General features: G+C 39.1%; 1 protein-coding gene across 3 annotated transcripts in view; it reads right to left on the bottom strand.

The window, feature by feature from the left end:
* The window catches only part of HNRNPR (heterogeneous nuclear ribonucleoprotein R), a 37,235-nt gene extending 15,150 nt beyond the window's left edge, over window positions 1–22,085 (bottom strand). Inside the window, exons 1-7 of one of the 3 annotated variants that reach the window (XM_049617845.1) lie at window positions 21,961–22,085; window positions 18,543–18,711; window positions 16,142–16,260; window positions 15,428–15,535; window positions 11,909–12,022; window positions 2,183–2,359; window positions 384–519 (exon numbers count right to left, since the gene is read on the bottom strand). In XM_049617845.1, coding sequence (XP_049473802.1) covers window positions 384–519; window positions 2,183–2,359; window positions 11,909–12,022; window positions 15,428–15,535; window positions 16,142–16,260; window positions 18,543–18,699 — 811 coding nt within the window. In that variant the 5' untranslated portion in view covers window positions 18,700–18,711; window positions 21,961–22,085. The remainder of the gene's footprint in view (window positions 1–383; window positions 520–2,182; window positions 2,360–11,908; window positions 12,023–15,427; window positions 15,536–16,141; window positions 16,261–18,542; window positions 18,712–21,960) is intronic. The other 2 variants (XM_049617844.1, XM_049617846.1) reach the window with 2 other exon arrangements.
* Between the last annotated feature and the right edge of the window lie 1,724 nt (window positions 22,086–23,809).

Here is a 23,809-nt window from a genome sequence, read left to right as displayed (position 1 = left end):
TATATAGACCTGTGATGTTCAACAAACATCTCAATTCCATGGATTTAGAATCAGAAATTTTCCAAAATCTGATTTAGACAAGGCAACAGGAAGGATAAGAACTCTCACCCTCTTGGCCCTGAAGCACACTTAATGTTGGGAAGCCTTCAGGGCAAGACTATGGCAAAAGCTAAGGCACAGAAGTGAAGGGGTCATTCCAAGAAATTAAGGATGAGAGGGAACACACTTAGTCCAAACCACTGCAAAGTAGAAAGGAGGCAACTTAAACATTGAAGATTTGTTTGAATTTTTAGATTAATATACACCTTTTTTTTTTTTTGTACTTATAAATAGTACCACAGACGTCCCAAAACTAACTTCTACTAAATACATTTTTGTTTTACCTGTGACTTTACTGAATTCTTCCAGAATGTTTTCCTTAGTCTTATTCTTCGGAATTGATCCAACAAAAAGCCTGTTGTTTGCCACAGAAATGCACACTCCAAGGTGTTTACCAGGGCGAATTTCATAGCTGTCACACTGCAAGGAAGAAGAGAACCAGATACCCCACAACCATCCCAAACTCAGGACGACTGATCTCAATCTAAAAAATTCAACAATTTAAGGTCAAACACTTCCTGCTTCATGAACTCACCGAGTTCCCTCATGCTTACCATTATATAAATGTGTATTTTAGAACTTGTTATGGTCTCTCATCTTAGTTTGGTTTTGTTAACTTTCACTGCTCCTCTGGATAAAAATGACTCAGTTATTTCACTTTATTTTTTAAAGTATCTTATTTAATATTTCAATGTGATCTATCTGAAAAATTGTCCAGAGAACTTCAGAAAAAATACCCAAGACTGATCATTCAGGGTCCTTGGAGATAAAATTAGATACAGATAAGCCAAAGGCAAAATAACAATACAAAAAGAGTAACAACTATGTATAATTAATACAAAAGAAATTTAGAAGAATTTCACATTCTACACAAAACACAGAATTCTAAATGTATACATGAAAAGTTTTAAACAGCATATCAAACACCTTCAAAATACCTTCAAAATTACATGAAATAATAGGAAATAAAAACAGTTTTATTTGAATCACTATGGTGATAGTTTCCTTGGTAAACTTTAGCTTCTTAGCTTTTAACATTACTTACCCATTACCTTACTAAAAGATACGTGATTAAAAAATAAAATCATCCATACATTACCAAAAATGTGGAAATAAAGCTTTGAAAACTTTCAATAGTAAGTCAGAAGGAAAAGTCCCTAATAAAAACTAAAATCTGGGTCAAGCTAGAAGTGGAAGTAATTTAGAAGTGATTAATGAAACCAAAAGCCCTGGTGGAAGAGGTACCCATTCTAGAAGGACTGGAACTAGACAAAGTGAGGCTTTTAGATGTCTGGAAAGAGTAGGCAAAAACAATGACACTGTTATTTTAAGTAACTGAGATGGTTGTACCAATACAGGAGTGAAGATACACCTCATTTGCAGAACTCTGTTACTCCTACTCCTCCTAGTAGTAGTCATGCTATTGTACTACTAAGTACAAAGGGTTAAAGGCCCTGCAAAAAGGAAATTACTAGATTATAGAAGATTAGCTATAAAATAGTAAAAAAAAAAAAAAAAAAAAAAAAAAAGGAGAGAAAGATTAAAGACAGAGAAGGCTGAAGGGCCTGAAAACAAAATATAGAAGAATAGGCATATACTTAGAAAATAAATTGTATGATTAGGTGGTGACAAAAATAAAAGAGTCTCAATCATTTCCTGAATTATGTCCTAAAAGTCGCTGTTACTCAGTTACGCTCTGCAGAATCCATCCTGGCCTTCATTACCCTTTTGAGAATCTTATCCTAAAGTTTCATAGTAATGACTGACATCCTTTCTGCCTAAAATCGAAAGGGAACTGCAGAAGCCAAATGCATATTCAAATGAAAGTTTAGTTACTAGCCAATCTAATAAATAACTTCTAGGAATTAGGAGAGACTTTCTCTAACACATTATTTCTTGGGTATGTTCATTCTTTTTTACTTTTATAATCAGAAAATACAGAGCCAAGATCACGTACCAATTTAATCAATATATAACCACTCAAAGCAAAAGCTGAAGAAAATGTTAACTGCAAACATTTTTAATTGAGGTAACTCTCTCAAATAATGACTTGCTACACAGTGTGTATTTCTTTATCACATACCAGTTTAACAGCTTCCTGTGCAGCTTCCTTTCCACAGAAGGTGATAAATGCATACCCTCTGTTCTGACCAGACAGTGGATCCATCATAAGACGTAGATCCCAAATGGGACCAGCCTTTTCGAAAAGGGGTACCAACTCATCCTCATATAAATCTCTTGGTATTTTACCTACAAAGACCTGAAAAAAAAATCTCTGTATTACAATCCCAATGTAAACATTTGATTTTAGAGCCATAAAGCCTAACTGCCCTTTTTCTAAGGGGCTAGGGGCACAAAGATGGTTAAGGAGGAGTAAGTACAATTTGAATCTTTGGGGGTTAACCTTAATGTTTATTTATTATGATTACCTTAGGGTCATTAACAGAGAACAATATTCTATAGGGAAAAACGGAAGCTAATTAATAAAGAGTGTGCAAAATTCGTACAAACAACTCTAAATTTTTAATTTTTATAGTTTTTCCTTTTCTCACAAAAGTAACAAAGGGCATGTATGTACCTTTGGGAAATATTTCTGCATTTTTATAAAAACATGAATTGAATAAAGACTGAAGTGCTCTTCCTCAAGCTTTCTCAACTCTAGTATCTTTACCACTTAAAACTCCAGAGCTTCTGGATGGAACTAGAGGGTATCATGCTAAGCGAAATTAGTCAGAGAAAGACAAGTATCATATGACTTCACTCGTATGAGGAATTTAAGATACAAAACAGATGAACATAAGGGAAGGGAAGCAAAAATAATATCCAAACGGAGGGGGACAAAACATAAGAGACTCTCAAATATAGAGAACAAACAGAGCGCTGCTGGAGGGGTTGTGGGAGGGGGGGAGGGGCAAAACGGGTAAGGGGCTGAAGGAATCTACTCCTGAAATCATTGTTGAACTATATGCTAACTAACTTGGATGTTAAATTAAAACAAACAAACAAAACCCTCCAGAGCTTCAATGTATCCCTTTCTCTGTCAGAGTATTTCATTTTAAGGTGTGAAAAAAATTCATCATTCGAGGATTTGGTGCTCTACCTTAATTAAAATTATGTAATAAGGATTAAATTATAACATAAATTAGAATTAAACAATCAAAAGCCTTCTCAGTATTTAATATCAGATCACAATTTTCAAGTTTCCACCATGTCGGCAACATCGAAGACAATCTTTCACATGAAAACATTTGCAATCCACACACAGTCTTTTTTTTTTTTTTTAATTTTTTTTTTTCCAACGTTTTTTATTTATTTTTGAGACAGAGAGAGACAGAGCATGAACGGGGGAGGGGCAGAGAGAGAGGGAGACACAGAATCGGAAACAGGCTCCAGGCTCCGAGCCATCAGCCCAGAGCCTGACGCGGGGCTCGAACTCACGGACCGTGAGATCGTGACCTGGCTGAAGTCGGACGCTTAACCGACTGCGCCACCCAGGCGCCCCTCCACACACAGTCTTAAAGAGTAAATGTTTGTGTTAGAGATGAATTTTCTAGTGAAACACATCTTCATCTTTTCATACTATGAAAAATGACCTGATTAGTTAAACAGCAATCCAAAAGATGGCCAAATTATTACTAGATATTAAGTTTCTGGTGTTAATGTAACAGTTGTTCTAAGACAACCCTTTTCAAAATAATCAAATTTACCTTCACTGCTGTCTGGCAAAACTTGAGGTCTTCTTTTGAATTCCTAGTATAATTCTCACATAACAGCTATTCAGTCCTTCTGTCTCAGTGAAGTCTCCAATCCTCGTTCACTAAGTCATTCCAAGGAGATTGTGTGGGAAAGTCACCGGTGTCCTTATATTCTCTCCTCTCAGCCTTAAAAACTTTCTCAGTAACTATTTTTACTTCTTTATACCTCAGAGAAAGAGATTTACTTCCTTTCCAAGGTTAACTCCTTACCCCTAATAACTAAGCCCATTTCTTCTCCCCACCTTCTTCTGGAAATAACTGCAAACTTTATTTCTTTGACTCTCCTATTTTGCTCAGTACATCCTTTCCTACCCACTGGTTCTTGTCTTCAAACGTGCCAAATTTCCCATAACAAAGCAATATACAAACAAGAAAGCTTTACCCATTTACCTTTCACTTTCAAATGCTTTGAACACATCACATCTACTATATCCTTAATGCTGTGCAGCTACAGAGAATAACTAGACACCTAAGGCATCATCTATGCGATATCCCTATAGAACCATGTTTCTAACGAAAACTCACTCTGAAAAGCCCTTGCCATCTATGCTCTCTCTTTAACTAGCACTGGCTTCTTCCTCTAATGCTAAGCTGTATGCCCAAATGTCACTAATGGATACTTTGCTTCCGCAGTCTCATCCTCCTTGCCTTTGCAATAAGCATTAACATTAGTGGTGCTGCCTCCTAAAAATTCTCTTCCCTTAAATTTTCAGGATCCTCCACTAGCCTGGTCTTCTCACCTTTAATTATTTCTCTATCCTTTCCATGGTGATTCTTCTGGCCACCTAGTAGTAATCTGCATGTTTCCCAAAGTTATGGCTCTATCTCATCTTCCCTGTATTTTCTTCACTTTTAAAGATCATATCCATTCCCCAAGTCTACTATATAGTCATCTCCCAGATTTACATCCCAAGACCTAATTTTATACTTCCAACTGCCTACGAAGCATTTCCTCTTGGTTGTCCTGATTTTACCTCAAATCACCAATAAGTCTAGCAATGCCAATTTTGTGTTTTTAGGTTTTTTTTTAATGCTTATTTATTTTTGAGAGAGAGACAGACAGACAAAGCACGAGTGGGGGAGAGAATCCGAAGCAGGCTTCAGGCTCTGAGTTGTCAGCACAGAGCCCGACACGGAGCTCGAACCCATGAACCACGAAATCATGACCTGAGCCGAAGTCAAACGCTTAACCGACTGAGCCACTCAAGTGCCCCAAATTTTTGTTTTCTGAATACAGATGCAGACATAAATATGACTATGTATCAGAATAGTACTAATAGTGGTTTATCAGTGCATGAAAAAACTGTTCTAATTTTATTCTTTTTCTTTAATTGTATTTCCTAAGTATTATATGGTAGATATAATAGATTTGTAACAAATGTTTCTTCCTTCCAAAAAACAAAATAAGTAAAACCCACACTTGCCAACTAGTTCCTTTAATTTTCCCCATTTCTCTTAGGACAACGTAAGTTCTGCTGCTCCCTCCACCCATGAGATGACTAAAGAAATAATACCTATGTAAAAAAAATCTCAGATATTTTGAATCCCTCCCATCCCTATCCATATCCAATTAATCTTTTAAGTATCAGCTTAAAGTTGTTCCAATAAATAATACCTAGCCTATATAGATAACTGGATTCCTCCCAACTCATAGAACTTGTCCAAACTTTTCATGAGACATGGAATTGTATATACCTTCAATTCATGTGCCATGTTTGTTTTTCTAAGCTCTACAGATACAGTGAATACCACAAACAAGGTCTAAACAAACATGAGACTTAAATACTACTGATAGAGAAAAAAGTTAAATAAACAATATGATTTCAAGAGGTGTTAAAGGCTAAGAAAAAGCAAGGAAAGGGAATAAATGATGAGGAAGAGGCTATATTTTAATTAGGAAGGCTTCCTTGAAGAAGTAAATTTGAACTGAGACTTAAGGTAGAAAATTAAGGAAAAATCTGAGGAAAGAGCATTCCAAGGTAAAGGAACTGCAAAAAGATGGGAATACACTAGACGTATCTGAAAAACAGATACAGGACAGTGATGGAATAGAAACCTGTTGGGAAAGACAGAACAGGGGCCAGATTAAGTTAAACCATGTTAGGAGTTTGCATTTTATTCCAAATGGGTTGGGAAGATATCAGGGGGTTCTGGGCAGTGAGTAGGTATGACATGTTCTAAAGGGCTGTCAGCTAGGTAGAAAATGGACTGTATGGAGAAACAGGCTGACCAGTCAGGTTCACAAGGCAATCCAGACAAGGGATGATGGTGGTACGGACTAATACGTTGACAGCTGTGAAGGTAGGGAGAATGTGAGAAATAGCTCACTTTTCAGTTATGTTGGATTCAAATCTACATTTTAGTTACTTTTGAGTAAGTTTCTTAATCAGTGAGTTGCAATACCCTATCTGGGAATAACACCATCAAGAGGGTTCAATTTCCATGTGAGCAGAGAGCCCACATCTTGTTCTCATTTTATTCCCAGTACGGATCGCAGTGCCTGAAACATTAACAGCTGCTCACCTTTGACGAATGTACAAATGAAAATCTACCTCATGCTGTTAGCTTATGCACTAGCTCCCATTCCTTCTCTTCTACTCAAGGACACTTGGTCCAGCAACAATCTGATCATCAATTTTCTCCTTTATATATAGGCCATTCTCATCAGCACACAAGTGATCATAATTTCTCACTTAAAGTTTAAATGAAAACAAAAATATATCTTGACTATGACACACCTTCCAGTTATTGCCCCATTCCTCTGCTACCCTTTATAGCAGAAGTGCTCAAAAGAGCTATACCAATCTTGCTATTTTCAAATCCCTCACCTCCCACTCTCTTGAATCGTCTCCAAACCCAGCTTTTACCACCACTGCCAAAGTCACTAATGACATCCACGTTGCCACAATCAAATGGCAATTCACAGTCCTTGTCTTACTTGGAAAGTTTGTTATCATTGACCAAGCTTCCTTTTGTGAAAACTCTCTTCACTTGACTTCTAGGATACCACACCCCAGGTTTTTCTCTTTCTGCTCAGTTCCCTTGCTAGTTATAGTTAGTTCCTTCTCATCTCCCGAACCTCTAAACGTAGAGGGCTGTGGGGATCAGATCTCAGACCTTTATTTTAGCTGCACACACTTCCTTGGTGACCACATCCAAACTCTGGTTTTTAAATACCATCTGGATGCCTATGCCTCCCACCATTTATAATCTCCAGCCAAAACTCTCCCCTCAACTCCAGGATTATATAAGCAACTGCTCACTCAACAGCTCCATTTGGAGGTCTAAGAGACATCTAACTCTTAACATGTCCAGAACTGAACTGCAATCTTTCAATCTTGCCAAAATGTCCTTCTGTACAGCATTCTTCAATAAATGGCAACTCCATCCTTCTAGCTGCTCAGGTCATAAGCTTTGAAGTCTTCCTTGGCTCCCTTCTCCCATATCCCCATATCCAACTCATCAATAAATCCTGATAGAATCTAACCACTTCTCACTAGCCTCAGCTATACCACCCTATATTATCAATCCTATAAATGAGCATTCATTAAGACAAAAAATAAACAAGGATAACTGGTATTCATTTTGAAGTGTATTTTTTGGTGTGGCTAAGCTCTCTGGCCCAACCCAGACAAAAGTGTTTTTATATTTGAGGTTACTTGTATTTGAATATTTAAAAACTGTTCTTGAAAGCAAATTCTGTTTCATATTGCTTCTATTAACATAATGCAGTGGTGCTTCATAATTGCGTTTTTCACCACCCCTATTTCTTCCATACCCATTACAAATATATAATAAAGCAAAGAAAGAGCAGAGAAAGTGGCAATATGAAAAAACCTTTGACACACAGCTAAGTGAGGAAGCTAGGTGTCAGATTATTATACTACTTCTATCACATTTGTGCTTATATTTTTAGAACCAGAAAATTTACCTTATCAAGCAAACCTAAAGTGAAAAACCTGTATTTTCAGAAAAAGTAACTTAATGATTGATTAATCACTCTACAGAAAGGATTCACAAGACAAGTTCCTTGTACTTTAAAATATCATTTGAATGTTAGAAGTCTAACTTACAGATTTTTTTAAGAATACTGTTTTACTTTAAAAGAAACATCAGCATTAGTCAGAGAAAGACAAGAATCATATGACTTCACTCATATGAGGACTTTAAGAGACAAAACAGATGAACATAAGGGAAGGGAAACAAAAATAATATAAAAACAGGGAGGGGAACAAAACAAGAAAGACTCATAAATATGGAGGACAAACTGAGGGTTGCTGGAGGGGTTGTGGGGGGGGGGTGGGCTAAATGGGTACGGGGTATTAAGGAATCTACTGAAATCATTGTTTCACTATATACTAATTTGGATGTAAATTTTTAAAAATAAAAAATAAAGCTAAATGAAAAAAATAAGATTAGAAAAAAAATATTCTGGAAAAAAAAAAAATCAGCAAATCCATGGTCAACAAAGTCCCCAGTATTATAATCACTGGGGTCCGTGGAAGAAACAGGCTAACAATACTGGTTTACTGGGGGACCTGGGTGACTCCGTCGGTTAAGCATTGGACTTTGGTTCAGGTCATAATCTCACGGTTCGTGGGTTCTAGCCCAGTGTTGAGCTCTGTGCTGACAGCTCAGAGCCTGGAGCCTGCTCTGGATTCTGTGTCTCGCTCTCTCTCTGCCCCTCCCTGGCTCACACTCTGTGCCTCTCTCTCTCTCTCTCTCTCTCTCTCTCTCTCTCTCTCTCAAAATTAAACACTAAAAAAATAATAGTAAAACAGGGGCACCTGGGTGGTTCAGAGTCAGTTGAGCGTCCGACTTAGGCTCAGGTCATGATCTCACTGCTTGTGAGTTCAAGCCCTGCGTCAGACTCTGTGCTGACAGCTCTGACGCTGGAGCCTGCTTCGGATTCTGTGTCTCCCTCTCTCTCTGCCCCTCCCTCTTGTGCTGTCTCTCTCTCTCTCAAAAATAAATAAAACGTTAAAAAAAATAATAATAACAATACTGGTTTACTAAGAAAAAGGAGATGGCTTCACTTCAAGATCAGTTTAACTTTAGGACATCAACTTAAAAAGGCAAAAAATAAATAGTATTCAAGAACTAATTAAGCATAATTCCTTTAAAAGTTTCTAAGCTCAATTTTTAATTAACTAAAATGAAATAGAAATGCCTTCCTTATATTAACTTGTTGGTCCCTGTGCCACTCTGGCTCCACATGAACCGTTTGGAGTTAGCACTCAGACATGTGCAGGTAATCCTCCCCACCCCCCACCCCCATCAGAACCAACAGCATCTAATGAACACCGTAACAACAGTCCTTTCTTTACTCACTAAGCATCAAGGCTTGAAAAAAGTTTTGGCTGTCTACTATCTATCCATCAAATATTTCAATAGTAACAGAGAAAGCCCTCTGAGGCTCTGGAAGCAATAGAGGTAACAGGCAGCACAACATCGTCTTTTGAGTGTCTACGGAGTTCGTCCATCATCCAGCTCTTATTTGCTATTTTGCAAACACAGCAGCTCTTCCTTATACACAATTCAATTTAGGTACCACTAAATCATATACTTTTACATCTCTGTTAAATAAATATACTGGTTTTCTCACACTTCCATTAATCAACCAAAGAATTAAATCTCAATCTACCATTTCCCTTAAATTCCTCTACAAAACATCAGTGCTCTGCTCTTTAAACACGTAAGTGCTTATTATAACGTAAACAAATAAAAACAGACGTTCCTTCCCAAAATAGCTGTACAATGCCAGCTGAAGAGGCACAGGTACTAGAACCAGACCTGATCTGAGGGCCAAGACACACTAAAAAATACACTTCAAAATTAATACCTATCTCTCTTGTACATTTCGCATCTCAGGGCAATGTCTAAGAACAACGTCTGCAAATGGGTGCTCACTTATAGGATTAATTTATAGTACGTTTTACCCAAAGATGAACCCTTCGTCTTCTCACAACTAAATTTTACTACTGTCAGTCTCAGGCACTGACCCTAATTTCAACTTTCTCAATCAAGAGCTAAAAATTCTTAATAACTGTAGTGAAATATAAAAAGAAACAAAAACTTAAACTTCACAGCATCAAAATGACACCAACTAAAACCAATTTATTAAATTAGCAACCCAATATATTAAAAAACCTCTTATTTTTCTGATTTTTAAAAAACTTTAATTTTCAACAAGTATAGACCAAGTCTCATTTAACTTTATAGGAAGAATCCAAACCTTTACACTAAGATTCTGTGGTAACAAACTGCTTGACAGCAGTGGCTTATGCTCATACAGGGATTTCACTGTAGCAGTATTTGCTGTATGCAAGGATACCCAATATATAGGAAAATGCATCTTTTTCAGAGACAATGCAATATAAGAGAACATACATAGTTTACAATTAAGATACCAACTTTGTTTCTAACTGGATACTCAAAATAGCTTATCCTATTAAATGGTTCAAATGCTTTCAGCGAAATCTTAAGAGTACTAACAAACTCCTTTCTTATCTATATAAAACAAAGATACAACAAGTCTCTATTAATGAGCTCGTTAATAAAACCAATCCAATGGGCTAAAAAAGTTCATTTTTATAATTATAAAATAGACCAACTATAAAAACATAGTTTTAAAATTGTATTTTCTAACGTACGATAATATATAATATACAATTAACAACGTAATATACAGTAACAATATTATACAGTCTTAATTTTTATTCCTAAGGATTTTATAACTAAAGAAATAAGACTAAAATAAATGTAGTAACTGGTAAATATCAACAAGGACATCACTTGCTGGATGATACACTATAGATAACTTTTTTAGACTGTATTCCCCTCTTGGAGGTGTTTTAGGCTGCCTCAAAATAAGGAAGAGGCAAATGAGCAATTACATTTTTTACTTTTTTCCCCCCATTTGTTATTTATTTTATGACGGTCTAAGGTAAGAAAACAAAACTTAATGGTAAAACCATCAGAAAAAAGTACATTATGAAGTCGTTCAAGTAAGAAGGCCAAACTACCTACTGTTTAAAAGTAAACAGAATATAAACGTAGATTTGAAAGGGTTCAAAATCTAAGCAGGACGTTAAAAATGAAGAATGGGTTGGGGCAACTGCCTGGGTGTGCAACTGATCTTGGGTTGTGAGTTCGAGCTCCACGTTAGTATGGAGATCGCTTAAAAATTAAAAAAAATCTTAAAAAAAATGTTTAAATGCTTGGAGTCCCTTTCAATATTGTTAAATATTAAGAAATAGAATACTAGTTGTAATTATGTTTGAAAGAAGTTCAGGGAACAAAGACCAATGAATGTAAACTCTATTCTCTACACAGAGAATATACTGGAATTACTTCTGATATAAATCTAAAAGGTTATGTTAATTGGCGATATCTTTATTCACAAACTAGAAATAATTATCTTTGCTCGTGGTTACCTGAAAGACACCAAATCAGAAAAGGTCCTGCTGTAAACTTACACTTTGGCATACTGTTTTTACCATTTAAAGGATTAGAACTGGCTAACTAACATAAAGGTGTATGAAGAAACCTTTACAAAGGCTCATACGGGAGGAAGGATTGCTTCTTTGCTCAAGGACAAACCAATGTGCTCTACCTTTATCTGATTCTACATCCTTCCCTTGTGTAACCCACTCCCATCAATAAATCTCTCAGGAAATATTGAGTACCCTTTATGTGAGGAGGGTGGGTCAAGAAGGGAGGACAAGCACTGTTCAAAATTACTGACATGAAACAAAAACAGAACAAAGCAATTCTTTGTCCTTAATAACCTCAACCCAAGCAACTAAAACAGTGTGTTGTTGGCTGCACGGTTTTAGAAACTAGTTCTAAGAACTCTACATTCCTTTACGAAGTGTTTGGGCATCTACTAGTCACGTGATTCTCCTTGCTTAGGAGGACAGTAAAATACAGATGGATATCCAAAATGAATAATTATAACTACACTTTGAAAAGAATCCAGTATTCTTCCCCATTATAGAATAGAATAATTTACAAACTGGAAAGATTTCGGCAAACAGCTGAAGAATACTCACTTCTGTTCCAATTCCCGGTTGCACACCCGAGTACACACTGTCTGGTGGAGGACCACCATACTTCCTCTGTCCTGTGGTTACATCCAGAGTATAGCCAGTCCTCTCAAGCAACGCCTAAAGACAATTATACATCTGTTTATACTTGAATTGTAGGCAAACGAAATCTCTAAGCACAGAACACATTTTTGTTACGCACGAGAACAGAAAGACGGGGTAAGGATTATTAAAAATGTGACAGGAGCTAACCCCCGGCTATCTACATACACATACTGCAGCATTCCTCATTTGCATTCTCCTCTACTCCAATGAAAGCTTTCCTTAACTTGTTCCCTTTATATACCATATATCCACCTGTGATTCAATTCAAATAAAATGTTCTCTACTCTTAAAAAATCAGAAGTCCCAGGGTGTCTGGGTGGCTCAGTCGGTTAAGCATCCAACTCTTGATTTCAGTTCAGGTCATGGTCTCGTGGTTCATGGTTCGTGGGTTTGAGCCCCTCAGACTCTGTGCTGACAGTTAGGAGCCTGCTTGGAATTCTCTCTCTCTCTCCGTCTGTCCCTCCCCCAATCACGCTCTCTTTCAAGAACAAATGAATTACAAAAAAATAAAAAATAAATCAGAAGTCCTACCTCCTTCATGCAGCTTTCTTCATTTGCTATTTCTCACATCTTCCTACTCTGACTTTCTATTATAGTCAGGTAAGTTAACCTTTGTTTTGTTTAATCCTTTTGTCTTTACTTCTGCTATATCATAAGCTCTATAAAAACCAGACCATTTCTCATATAGCACGGATTCAAAATATGTGGCAATTACCAAATGAGTATACTCAGGTTCAGAAACAAAAAACAAACAAACAAAAAACAAGCAACTTTATGCTTCCTGATTACCAACTTTTTCCACAACATTATATTAGGTATTGAAGGAATACAGAAAAGAAAGTAAGGGTTTATATTTATAGGAGATGCCTAAAAAAACAGAAAAAAATGGAAAAAAAGGAAATGCAATGTACCTAAAAAGGGGAGAATTTTACACTTCATGTCTTAAAAATGAGATGGTCCCTGATTTGCGGTGATCTGACTTACAAGTTTTGGCTTCAGGATGGTGTGAAAGTAATATGCATTCAGTAGAAACCACACTTCATATTTTATTTTTTATCTTTTCAATATCCAGTAGGATATTCTCGTGATGCTGGGCTGTGGCAGGGAGGCTCAGCTCCCTGTCAGCCATGCGATCACAAGGGTAAGCAACCAATACACTCACAACCATTCTGTACCCATACCGACCACAGTTTTTCACTGTCAGTACAGAACTCTATATAAATTACGTGAGATACCTAACATTTCATTATAAGATGTTTTTACCCAACTAGGCTAATGTTAAGTGTTCTAAACACATTTAAGGTAGGCTAGGCTAGGGGTGCCTCAGTGGCTCAGTCAGTTAAGTGTCCAACTCTTGATTCTGGCTCAGGTCATGCTCTCACAGTAGTAAGGTCCTAATATCAGTTGTGAGGTCCTGAGAACAGGCTCCCACTGGGTGTAGAGTCTGCTTGAGATTCTCTCTCCTCTCCCTCTGCCCCTCCCCAGCTTGCACACATATACATAGGTGCTTGCTCGCTCTCTCTCTCTTAAAAAAAAAAAAAAAAAAAAAAGGCAGGCTAAGCTACAATGTTTGCCAGGTTAAGTGTCATCAGGTGAATTTTCATCAACTTAAGATGGGTTTACCTAAGTGTAACTCCATCCTAAGTTGAGGAAGATCTATACACAATGTCAAAGCAACAAGAGATTTTAGACATCATCAGGTTTAGTGGTTTTCAAAAATATCTTTGGAGGAACTCTGGGATTCCAGAGTTATCTCAAGCTCTCTATTCTTCTACCTTTGACTCAAAAAGAGCTGCTCTACCTTGAAGCACAGAAATAAATGTTGATACACAATAAAAACACACTACATATATTACATACTTACACATTACTTGTCTAATATGTCATATGCACATATCACATGTATAATACATACCTTACCAAGAGCAAATACCCAGCCTGAGGGAAATAACATAGGCCTATTCAATACACACTAGTAAGTTTTCCTTAAAAATAACTATTATGTCAGATGGGCTTTTCATGTATTTATTTATTTATTTATTTTTTAAATTTTTTTAACGTTTATTTATTTTTGAGACAGCGAGAGACAGAGCATGAACAGGGGAGGGGCAGAGAGAGAGGGAGACACAGAATCTGAAACAGGCTCCGGGCTCTGAGCTGTCAGCACAGCGCCCGACGCGGGGCTCGAACTCACGGACCGTGAGATCATGACCTGAGCCGAAGTCGGACACTTAACCGACCGAGCCACCCAGGCGCCCCTCATGTATTTATTTTTTAAGTGTACTTATTTATTTTGAGGGAGAGAGCAGGGGAGGGGCAGAGAGAGAGGGGGAGAGAGAATCCCAAGAAGGCTCCGTGCTGTCAGCACAGAGCCCGATGCAGGGCTTGATCTCAGGAGCCACCCAGATGCCCCTCACGTGTTCATTTTAAAAATACAGGGGTGCTTGGGTAGCTCAGTGGGTTGAACATCCAACTCTTGATTTTGGCTCAGGTCAGGGTCTTACTGTTCAAGAGTCTGAGCCCTGCACTGGGCTCTGCGCTAAGAGCATGGAACCTGTTTGGGATTCTCTCTCTCCCTCTCTCTCTCTGCCCCACCCCTGCTCCCACTCTCTCTCTCTCAAAATAAATAAGTAAATACTTAAAAAAAAAATAAATAAATAAGAATGGGTTATGCCATTTTATAGATGAGGGGGTAAAAGGTACAAAAGGAGGTTTATGTAAACCAGTTCCATGATAGAAGCCACAAGTTCTATTTCCTGTCTAAAACATAAGACTGCACAAACAGCTTCATTAAATAAAGTAACTATTTCAACTTGAAAAGTCTATCTCTGTGGCAATAAAACATCAACATCCATTTAACAAAGGAATTAGGTTCACTGGTCTTTCACCAAAAGCCCTATATTCACCTTTCAGGGACGTTTATCTCAAGGAAAGTAACAGTAATGGGTGCTAGTTACACAGTTCTTGCTACATTCCAGGCATTATTCCAAGCACGTGACATATCTTAATTCCTTTAATCCTCACAACTCTATGAGATGGGTACTATCACTCTTCCCAGTGTACAAACAAGGACACTGAAGTAGATAAAGAGAAACAAAGTGCTTAGAAAGAAACCAAACCAAGAGACACGACTGAATCAATCTAAAAAGCTATTATCAGAAGCATCAATAAACATGTACCATGCACAGCCAGAAGAACAAGTAATGAGGCAAGAGTTTGAATTAGGGCTTTTCACCAAACATACAATTGAATGTTTGCCCCTGAAATGCTTCTTAATTTTCCTTAGATTATCTCATTTCTAAAACACTAGTTTAAAAACAAACAAAGTGGAACTGTAAAAACTTCCTAGAAAACATGAAAAAAACATTCAATCTCCTCATTAAACTTAGTATCACCACGACTACCCAAGTCAAGTTTTACCTTGATCTTTGCTTCATCAGGTCCCTTTGTGGACTCTTGCACCTTGCTCCCCTGCTTCTCCCTTTGCCTGTAGGTCTTCATAACTCCACATAAAAATGCACTTTTGTTCTAGAACAGGCAAGTAATTCAATGAAAAAGAACCACCAGGAATTGTCGAAAGGTCAAATACATAATTAAATTACAATTTCCAAAGACAAGAATTTTAACAAAATATTTACTCATTAATTCACCCAACAAATATCTGCTGAGAGGCTACTACGTACTGGAGACTGGAGCAGAGGGTAAGAGCTTACCTTCCACACTGGCAAAACCGTCTTCTATTTTGTTCATATTCAAGTGCGTCTGGATTATCTTTGCCAGACATTCCAAAACTATTCTTATCTACATTTCCCTCCAAGATAATAAAACAGAATCAGAGAACCCCCAAATGTTTAAGATCGCAGGAATCTAAACACGTAAAAACCTACTAATAACAATGAGCAGACCCTGTTTTTAAAGTAACTTACTGCAAAGCGGGGTGAGACTTTTACTTTACACTTTTGTTTCTGAAAACTCTTTGCCATAAGCAGGTTTTTCTTTTCTTTGGACTAATTTTTTAAAAAGAAGCGGAGGTAGTCACAAACAAAAAAATACCAACTCTCTCAGGAAAAAAAGTAATGGTAAAGTAATTTCAGATCATGAGTTGTTCAAAGGCATGTCTAGCAATGGCCTTACCTGAACATGTGATAAGTCACTTTCCTTGAACTGTTGTAGTACAGACAGAGCTCCTTCTTCATTAAATTCCCTGAGAGCATCAATTGCTCTTTCATCAAGATCGACATAAGCTACCAATCCTAAAAATTAAATTGAAAAGGGGTAATGTTACTGCAACAAAAGGGATAATCTAAACTGTGCTATCAATGTTTAATCAAGAATTGTTATATTCGACACTATTACTAACCAACTGCATTTTCACTCAATATGCAAATAGGCAGCTATACAAATACTACATACACAGAAAGGTCAAGAGTACAAATATGAAAATAAGAGATAAAATGTCAACAACTTATAAACATAAATTTCAATCCCCACATCCCACAAAAACCCCACAAAAATCCTAACCCCGTTTCCCACTCCCCAAAAAGTTTAAGGTTTGGAAGTTAAATCTGATGCACACACTGTACTACAGATTAAGCACTAATATAACAAACTCTGATTTATGTTAGAGTAGTAAGCATACACTGTATTCCCCAAGGATCAACCTTCAAATTATATGGACTGCTGTAGTCGTTGCTAACCACACAAGAGGTGGGAGAAAAAAAAAAAAAGAAACCATTTTTATTAAATAATTCTTTCCACTCTCCAAAAGGTATCAAAGGCTTTTCCTCCTTAGCACCAAAGAGAAAATGAAATTGATTTGTTTATCTGAGCATCCACTTTGCTGCAATCAGAATGTGGAAAGGCATAATTTTAAACTCTTCTACAAATGCAAGTGCAGCTTGATTAATCAATTCTGAAAGTCATTTAAGGCAATCTTTTGTTCTTTTGATGTGTGTCAAGCTGAGGTTTAAAAGATGCTGTGGCATTCACAACACTGTCAATAATGACTATTTTTTTTTTCAAATGGCATTAAGGACTTTACTGTGGACTTACAAGTAAACTATACAGAAAATATATTGGCACTGCAATCTATACATATATTAACTGCACACAGAACAACTACTCAATTTATAATATAGTTTCTTGAGTCTGTTAAGTTCGTGTTGTGTTTCTCTCTATGTAAGAATATATTTCAGAATTGATCCAATGTAAAATGGAAATATTTGGCAGATTAAAACCCGAGTCCATATGAACTAACATCAAAAGTGACTCCATTTTGATAAAGCCAAAAAGAACGTTATTCCATACAATAAATATATTTTAAATAAATGTAATGCCATTTGTAAAGTTACTTTAAGAAAATGTTGCCAAGATTTGTTTTAAAAGCTCAAGATGAGCATGCCTAAATAATTGGAGTTTCCTTACTTCCATATTCCATACCACCACCCAAAGCCACAACTCAGGACACCCATCAATCCATTCTGTCAATCCAACCCTACACCCAAACCATCAGCCTCTTATCAATAACAAACACTCTACAAGAGAGCATCTCTGAGCAAATCACTGCCAATTCTCTATGGCAGAATGTCACAGCAAGTTCCTGAGGACTGATTTTCAAATGGAACCATCACCCAGGAGTCATTTTTAGAAAGTCATTTTAACGTCTAAAATTATCCTAAGCTTCTCAGATTTGAAAAAAAAAAAAAAATTTTTTAAGGACAAAAAAACAGATATTTGTTACTAGAGTACTTAAGACACATTTGTCAGACAATTCAATTCTCTCTCCCAAATCTGGAATAGGCACACAAAACACAGAGGAAGAAAGTTTCCATCTATGGCCCCAAAGGGGGAGGACACATTTATTTATGAACAACACTCCCTAAGGGTAAATATTTCTCTCCCTCTTTAAAACTTCAAACCACTTACAACCAACCATATTAAGATATTCATATTTGCTTAAGCACTTATCCATGGGACTTCTAGATTTTTTTTAAAAGCAGCTGTTACAAACCAAACACTTCCAAATTACTGAGAGATGTGGATTTTTGTCTATCAGAAACTTAGACAGGCCACAAACTCTCAAGAAGTCTGACATTTATTATCGTTTCAGACAATACAGTCTCACCAGTCCTCTTATTATGCCACCTAATCAGACCTAAGCTGATTTAACAATCACTTTAAGAAGCTAAAAGTAGAAAAGTAAAAGCAAAATGATGACTGATTTAGATTAAGAAAATGTAAAATTTGGTATGCTGAAACATACATTTTAATTGGTGGTAAATCTAAGACAAATTGATGTACCGTTCTGAAACAACTAAGACTGCATATTCAACACTAAGAAGGCTTCAAAATAATGAAATAAGAATATCAAAGTCAAACCCAATATGCCCTCAATGAAGGGAAAGTAACAAACATTCAGCTCTACATAGATCAGAAACAATAAGTATTATTTAACCTTAAAAAAAAAATCTATAAAATTCAAAGTGGTTTGCCCTCACTTTCATAACCAGTCAGAAACAAGAAATGCATATTATACCTGTCTGAAATATTTCATCAAGTCTTTCTGCCACCTTCTGTGGGAGGCCTGCCTCTATCAGTGTCTTGTAGTGTTCTGTGTGAGTTACACTGGAAGTATCCATTGGTTCTTCCTCTTCTTTTAACTGTACCGCATTACCATTCACCTGATTAGCCATTTTATTATGCTGCTGGAAAAAATTCAGGAGCTATATTACATTAAGCCAGAAATAACTAGTTTGTAGGACAATGCATGATTTATCTAAACTAATTTGTATACATGCTGCTAATAAACTCTATCAAAATAATATTATATGCCTTTTGTGATGTATCTGACCTAAATTTGCAATAATAATCCTGTAAAACCATAAAAAATGTACATGGAAGCATCAGATGCTTAAGGAACTTCATGTACACCAGGTTAAAAAAAGGCTTGAATTTACTAAAGGCAGAATTGCTGATTAACAAAAGCAGCTGTTGTGTCCTCACAAGCATATCAACAAATCACAAAATCCTAAAAAGCCCATCAGCTCTCAATTCTTATACAGTTTTAAAAGTTTGATTTAGAAACAATGAACACCCACAGACCACTTAATCAAAGTTTAGGGACTTTCAAATTATCCTAGTTCTGCTTCAAATCTAGGATAGGTGTGAAATAAATGCTCTGCTGTCTCTAGTTCAACATGCTGGTGGTTTGGGTTTTCTCCGCCTCACTTAAAAAAGAAACAACACAACTTGACATTAATTTTTGTTCTAAAATTAATTTGCTGTTTTCCCATTCACAGATTTAAAAGAAAAAATGACCAAGTTTAAAAGCTAAACGATTGTGTTAAGTCCACATAAAATAAAACACGAGCTATAATTGAGGTTGCTTCTTTAAAAAAAAAAAAAAAAATCATGAGTACGTATCGAATTTTTCGTATCAGTAAAATAAAGCTCCAAAAACATATTGAAGAATGGACAGCTAACTTCTTCCAAATAGTTTCAACAAACATTACCTAAATTAGGGTAAACTTAGGTCAGATGTCCCAGATTAACCTACCCAAATTATTTTTTTGTATGTTCAACCTGTATGTAATGCTGAAATGGACCAACTCCCTGAAGAGAGAGATTAGATAATAAAACCATATAAGGCCAGTCTCTATACTGCCTCTAAAAGACAGGGAATTAAAGTGCACACTGGTCTCTAGTGAATGTGATGAAGATAATAAGCAGTAGAATAAAGACATTGCAACAAATACTGAAATAAAGGACATGAAGGTGGATCTCAAGAAGAAGCCTACTTTTCTTGATGAACCTCAAGGTACCCTAGTTAGCTAGAAAGAAAATACAAGCTTCCTAAAAAGCACTAAAACCCGCGATAACCACACTTCCAAATTGCTTATCAACCACTGTGCAAATGCAGCAGGTGCAGTTTTCTGACCTATAACAACTTCTTTTCATCTCCAAGTCCACAGATATTTCGTTGACATTAATGAAAAAGGGAGGAAGACCAAGGGGAAGGAGGTAATAGAGAACAGGAAGAGAGGAAAATGCAGAAAGGGTTATTCGGAAAATAAGATAAATATGACTCCTTATGATTACAAACGTTAAGACTTGATAGCCCACTAATGTCTATACAGACGCAGACTCTGGTTAAAACTCTGGGTGGAGAAATGTTTCTCAAGGCAAGCCTCAAATTCTGATGAATTGGCAAAAACGAAAACATTCAAAATTGGCACGCTTTTGATCAAGAAACTACTTACAGTGTAAGATGAATACGTTTACTGATTAATACAACCTATTTCTATAAAGATGCACTCTAAAGTCCAAAATCTGTGAACATATAGTTCTGTTTGCCCACGTTCCCCCACCCCCAAATACAACCATTAAGATCATCAGAACTCAAAAGTTCTCAGTATCACAAGACCCTTACAGTATCGCACCTGGGAATTCTATCAGCCACAGAAAAGAAGCAAATTTTTAACAGGAAAGTTCAACGAACATCTGGTGAGGTGGTATTTTTTTTAAGCATGTGTAAAGCAAAAAGACAAGTTGTGTCATTAAGCACAAGATAGAAACATTTATGACCATCATTTCATTGCAAAGGCTCTCCTACAAGTTGATTCTGAAATTGGTTGGAATTTTCAAAAAGTTTGTAAACTTTAACGACAAAAAAAGTAAAATAATTAGATTCCAGAAAATAAAACCTTTCGGACCAAGGAAAAAAACCTCTCTCAAGCCAAATACAATGTGCTCATTTAAAAAAAAAAAAAAAAAAAAGTCTTTTATGTCATAGGAGATCGTTTAAAACTCTTGTGTCAATTCAACACAATGCCACACAGCCAAACCATATTTCTGGATGCAGCAAATGTACTGTGACTAGAGTCATTTGATAAGCATTTTTGCAAAAAGGAAACATTTAAATAAGATTTTAAAGGGCTGCTGGGAGATTTGGGAAGTCAGCACTAGCCCCTCCCTGACTTTTTCTGAACATCTCTGCGCAAATTCTTCGTATTAAGAGACGGGCTTTAAAAGGACCAAAGAAATGAAAACTAACGGTTATCTCACGGGCTAGGAGTGTCAAGCCCTTATCCTACGACTGACTCACGAGACATAAATTCAGCCTCTTGAGGGACAGCAAAAATCTCAAACAGGTCAGTGTGAAAGGACCGAACCTTTCAAGAACCCCTTGGCTTTAAGTTTCATCTAGTGGCAACACGGTTACTGCCGCCTAAGAAAAAGAATCGCCCTTCCAATTTGGTGCGCCTGTGACAGTCTCAGAATCGTGCCTCTCAGACGCCGCTCGAAGCCTAAGTTTCGTGGCCTCTAGTAGTCATTTTTTCCTTCAAATCTCGGCTCGCAGCATGCAGCGTGGGGGAGGGGAGGAAGGCTTCCTACACGGATCGGCCCCTGGGCTCCAGCTCGCACAAAAGTTTTCTCCCGGCTCAGGTAACCCCGGGTTTGCATCCCGCCCCCTGCCCACCCCACCCCCTCAGGCCCGTCCCGATCAGTAACACATCCCAACATCCCACTCGTGGCTAGGCCGGCCGAGACGAGAGCGAAGCGGCTCCGGAGTTGGGGGGGGGGGGAGACGAAGGGGCCGCGGGCGCCCTTAGGCCGCCCGGCCGGCCGCGTGGAGCGGCCGGCGGAGGCGGGAAAAACACGGCCGTCCCCAGCAGGCCGCGCGGAGAGCACCCGGCGGCGCGGACCGCGGGCCGAGGGTTGGAGGGGCGGGGGGAGGATGCGCAAGGGCGAGGAGGTGCCTCGGCGGGGCTAGGCCCTCCGCGGCGCGGCCGGACGAGGCCGAAGCCGCAGCCGCCCCCAGCCCATCCCCACCCCCACCCCGGGGCCTCGGTGCGAAAACGAAACTGGGGCCGAGGCGCCGAGCCCGGGATGGGCCCCGTCGGGTCGGATCGGGGCTCCCGGCCCCTCCCCCCACGGGCCGGCGCGAGACTCACCAGGGCAGAGCTGGGGCCGCCGGCCGGGCCCGTGAGAATCAGCGCGAGGCGCTTTGAAAACGACTAGAAATGGCGCGCGCGCCACCCCCTCCCCCCCTCATGGACAGAGACGCGATCCCGGCAGCACGCGGGGTTTCCCGGAACTGCTTCCAGGGACTCCGAGTGGCCGGGCAATCATTTCGCGCGGCGGCCTGAAAGGCAGCCCAGGCGCCCAATAGCAGCGAGAAGCAGCGGCTCACGCAGGGGGACAAGGGAGCCAATCGATGAAGCCATCGGCTGAGCCAATGAGCGAAGTCAGCGCCGCCGGCTGGGGCGCCTCCGGGGCGGGGGCAGGAACACAAAGGGGTCTGTGGTGAAGCCCCGGGTAGAGGCGAGGCTGCGGGGCACCAGGCCCTGAGAAGCCGGGGTTCTTCCCTCCTCGTCCTCCGCCGGGGCGAGACCGAAAAGCTAGGCCTCAGGCCGCGTGGCCGCCTCCGGAACCCCGCCCCCTGCTGTCCCCGCGGGCCTCGCTCCGCCGCGACCCTCCCGTCCCTTCGCCCGCGCCGAGGCGTCCCTAATCCCTCTCGCGCCGCCGGCGTTCGCCCCAGACACGCCCACCGCCACGCGGTCGGGCCTCCCTCTGGGTCATCTTTTGGGCGCTGGTTGGAACGCGGTTTAAGAATGATTTGGCCGGCCGTCTGGCTGTAGAGTTTCACGTAGAAAATCATCCCTCGGATCGGAAAACTGCCCCCCGGCTCCCTTCCACACGTCATTGGGTCAGCTCAGAATGTGAGGGAAATCGCCAAAGTTGGCATGACCCAAGAGCAGTGTCAACTCACACGTGCTGGAACGGGGACCTTTTTTCCCACAGGGTTTGAAGCTCATTTTTTATGAAGTAGTAAGGCAGACATACGCATGCGTGAAGCCAAAAGAGCTGTGCGGGGGGGGGGGGGGGGGGGGGAAGAGCTAAGTCCCAAAGGAAGCAAATTCCTGTTATTCCTAAACCTATTTCTTACCCTCCGCCCTTACCGGTTTGTTCCCTATCTTCTTCGCCTTAGCCCAAAGCCTGTCTCCTCCCACAACCTTCCCAGCTCTTCCCTATCCCAACGTCCAATACCCTACTCCTCTTAGGGACTGGAGAAGGTCAAGCAGTGGTCAGCAGGATTTCCAGATACACTAGAGGATCAATTAAGTTTCTCAGAACCGACCAGCCCCAAATTAATTATTAAAAACCTATTGTGTGGGGGCGCCTGGGTGATCTAAGCGTCTCTTTAAAGGTTTATTTATTTATTTACTGGGGAGCGGGGAGGGGGAGAGAGATCTGGAGACAACAGAATCAGAAGCAGGCTGCAGGCTCTGTTCTGTCAGCAAAGAGCCCCGTGTGGGGCTCCAACTCACCAAATGTGAGATCATGACCTGAGCGGAAGTCAGACCCTTAAGGACTGAGCTACCCAGGCGCCCCTAAGTGTCTGACTCTTGATTGCGCCTCAGGTCGTGATCTCACCCTTCGTTAGTTCCAGTCAGGCCTCCATCTCTGGAGCAGACAGTTGGAGCCTGCTTGGGATTCTCTCTCTGCCCCTCCTGTGCTCACCTTCTCTCTCTCTTTCTCTCTAAATAAATAAACTTTAAAATTGAAAAATAAAAACCTATGCCCAGTACCAAGCTAAATGTCTCAGTGAATCCAAGTTTTGGATTAGTGAAACTTACACAAATGCTGGGATCTTTGTGAGAAGTAACATAAAATGATAAAAAAAAAAAATTGAAAAACACAATCTTGGAAGGGCATGGTAAAAGTGAGGGACCTCAAAGTTTAAACTTTATTAACCTCTTTCTAGCTCAAGGGTTCTTAACCTTTTTAGTGTCCTTTGAC

The sequence above is a fragment of the Panthera uncia genome (genome assembly GCF_023721935.1).
Source record: "Panthera uncia isolate 11264 chromosome C1 unlocalized genomic scaffold, Puncia_PCG_1.0 HiC_scaffold_4, whole genome shotgun sequence".
Classification (NCBI taxonomy): domain Eukaryota; kingdom Metazoa; phylum Chordata; class Mammalia; order Carnivora; family Felidae; genus Panthera; species Panthera uncia.
Note: the sequence above shows the minus strand (reverse complement) of the source record. Positions and strands in the feature narration are given on the sequence as shown.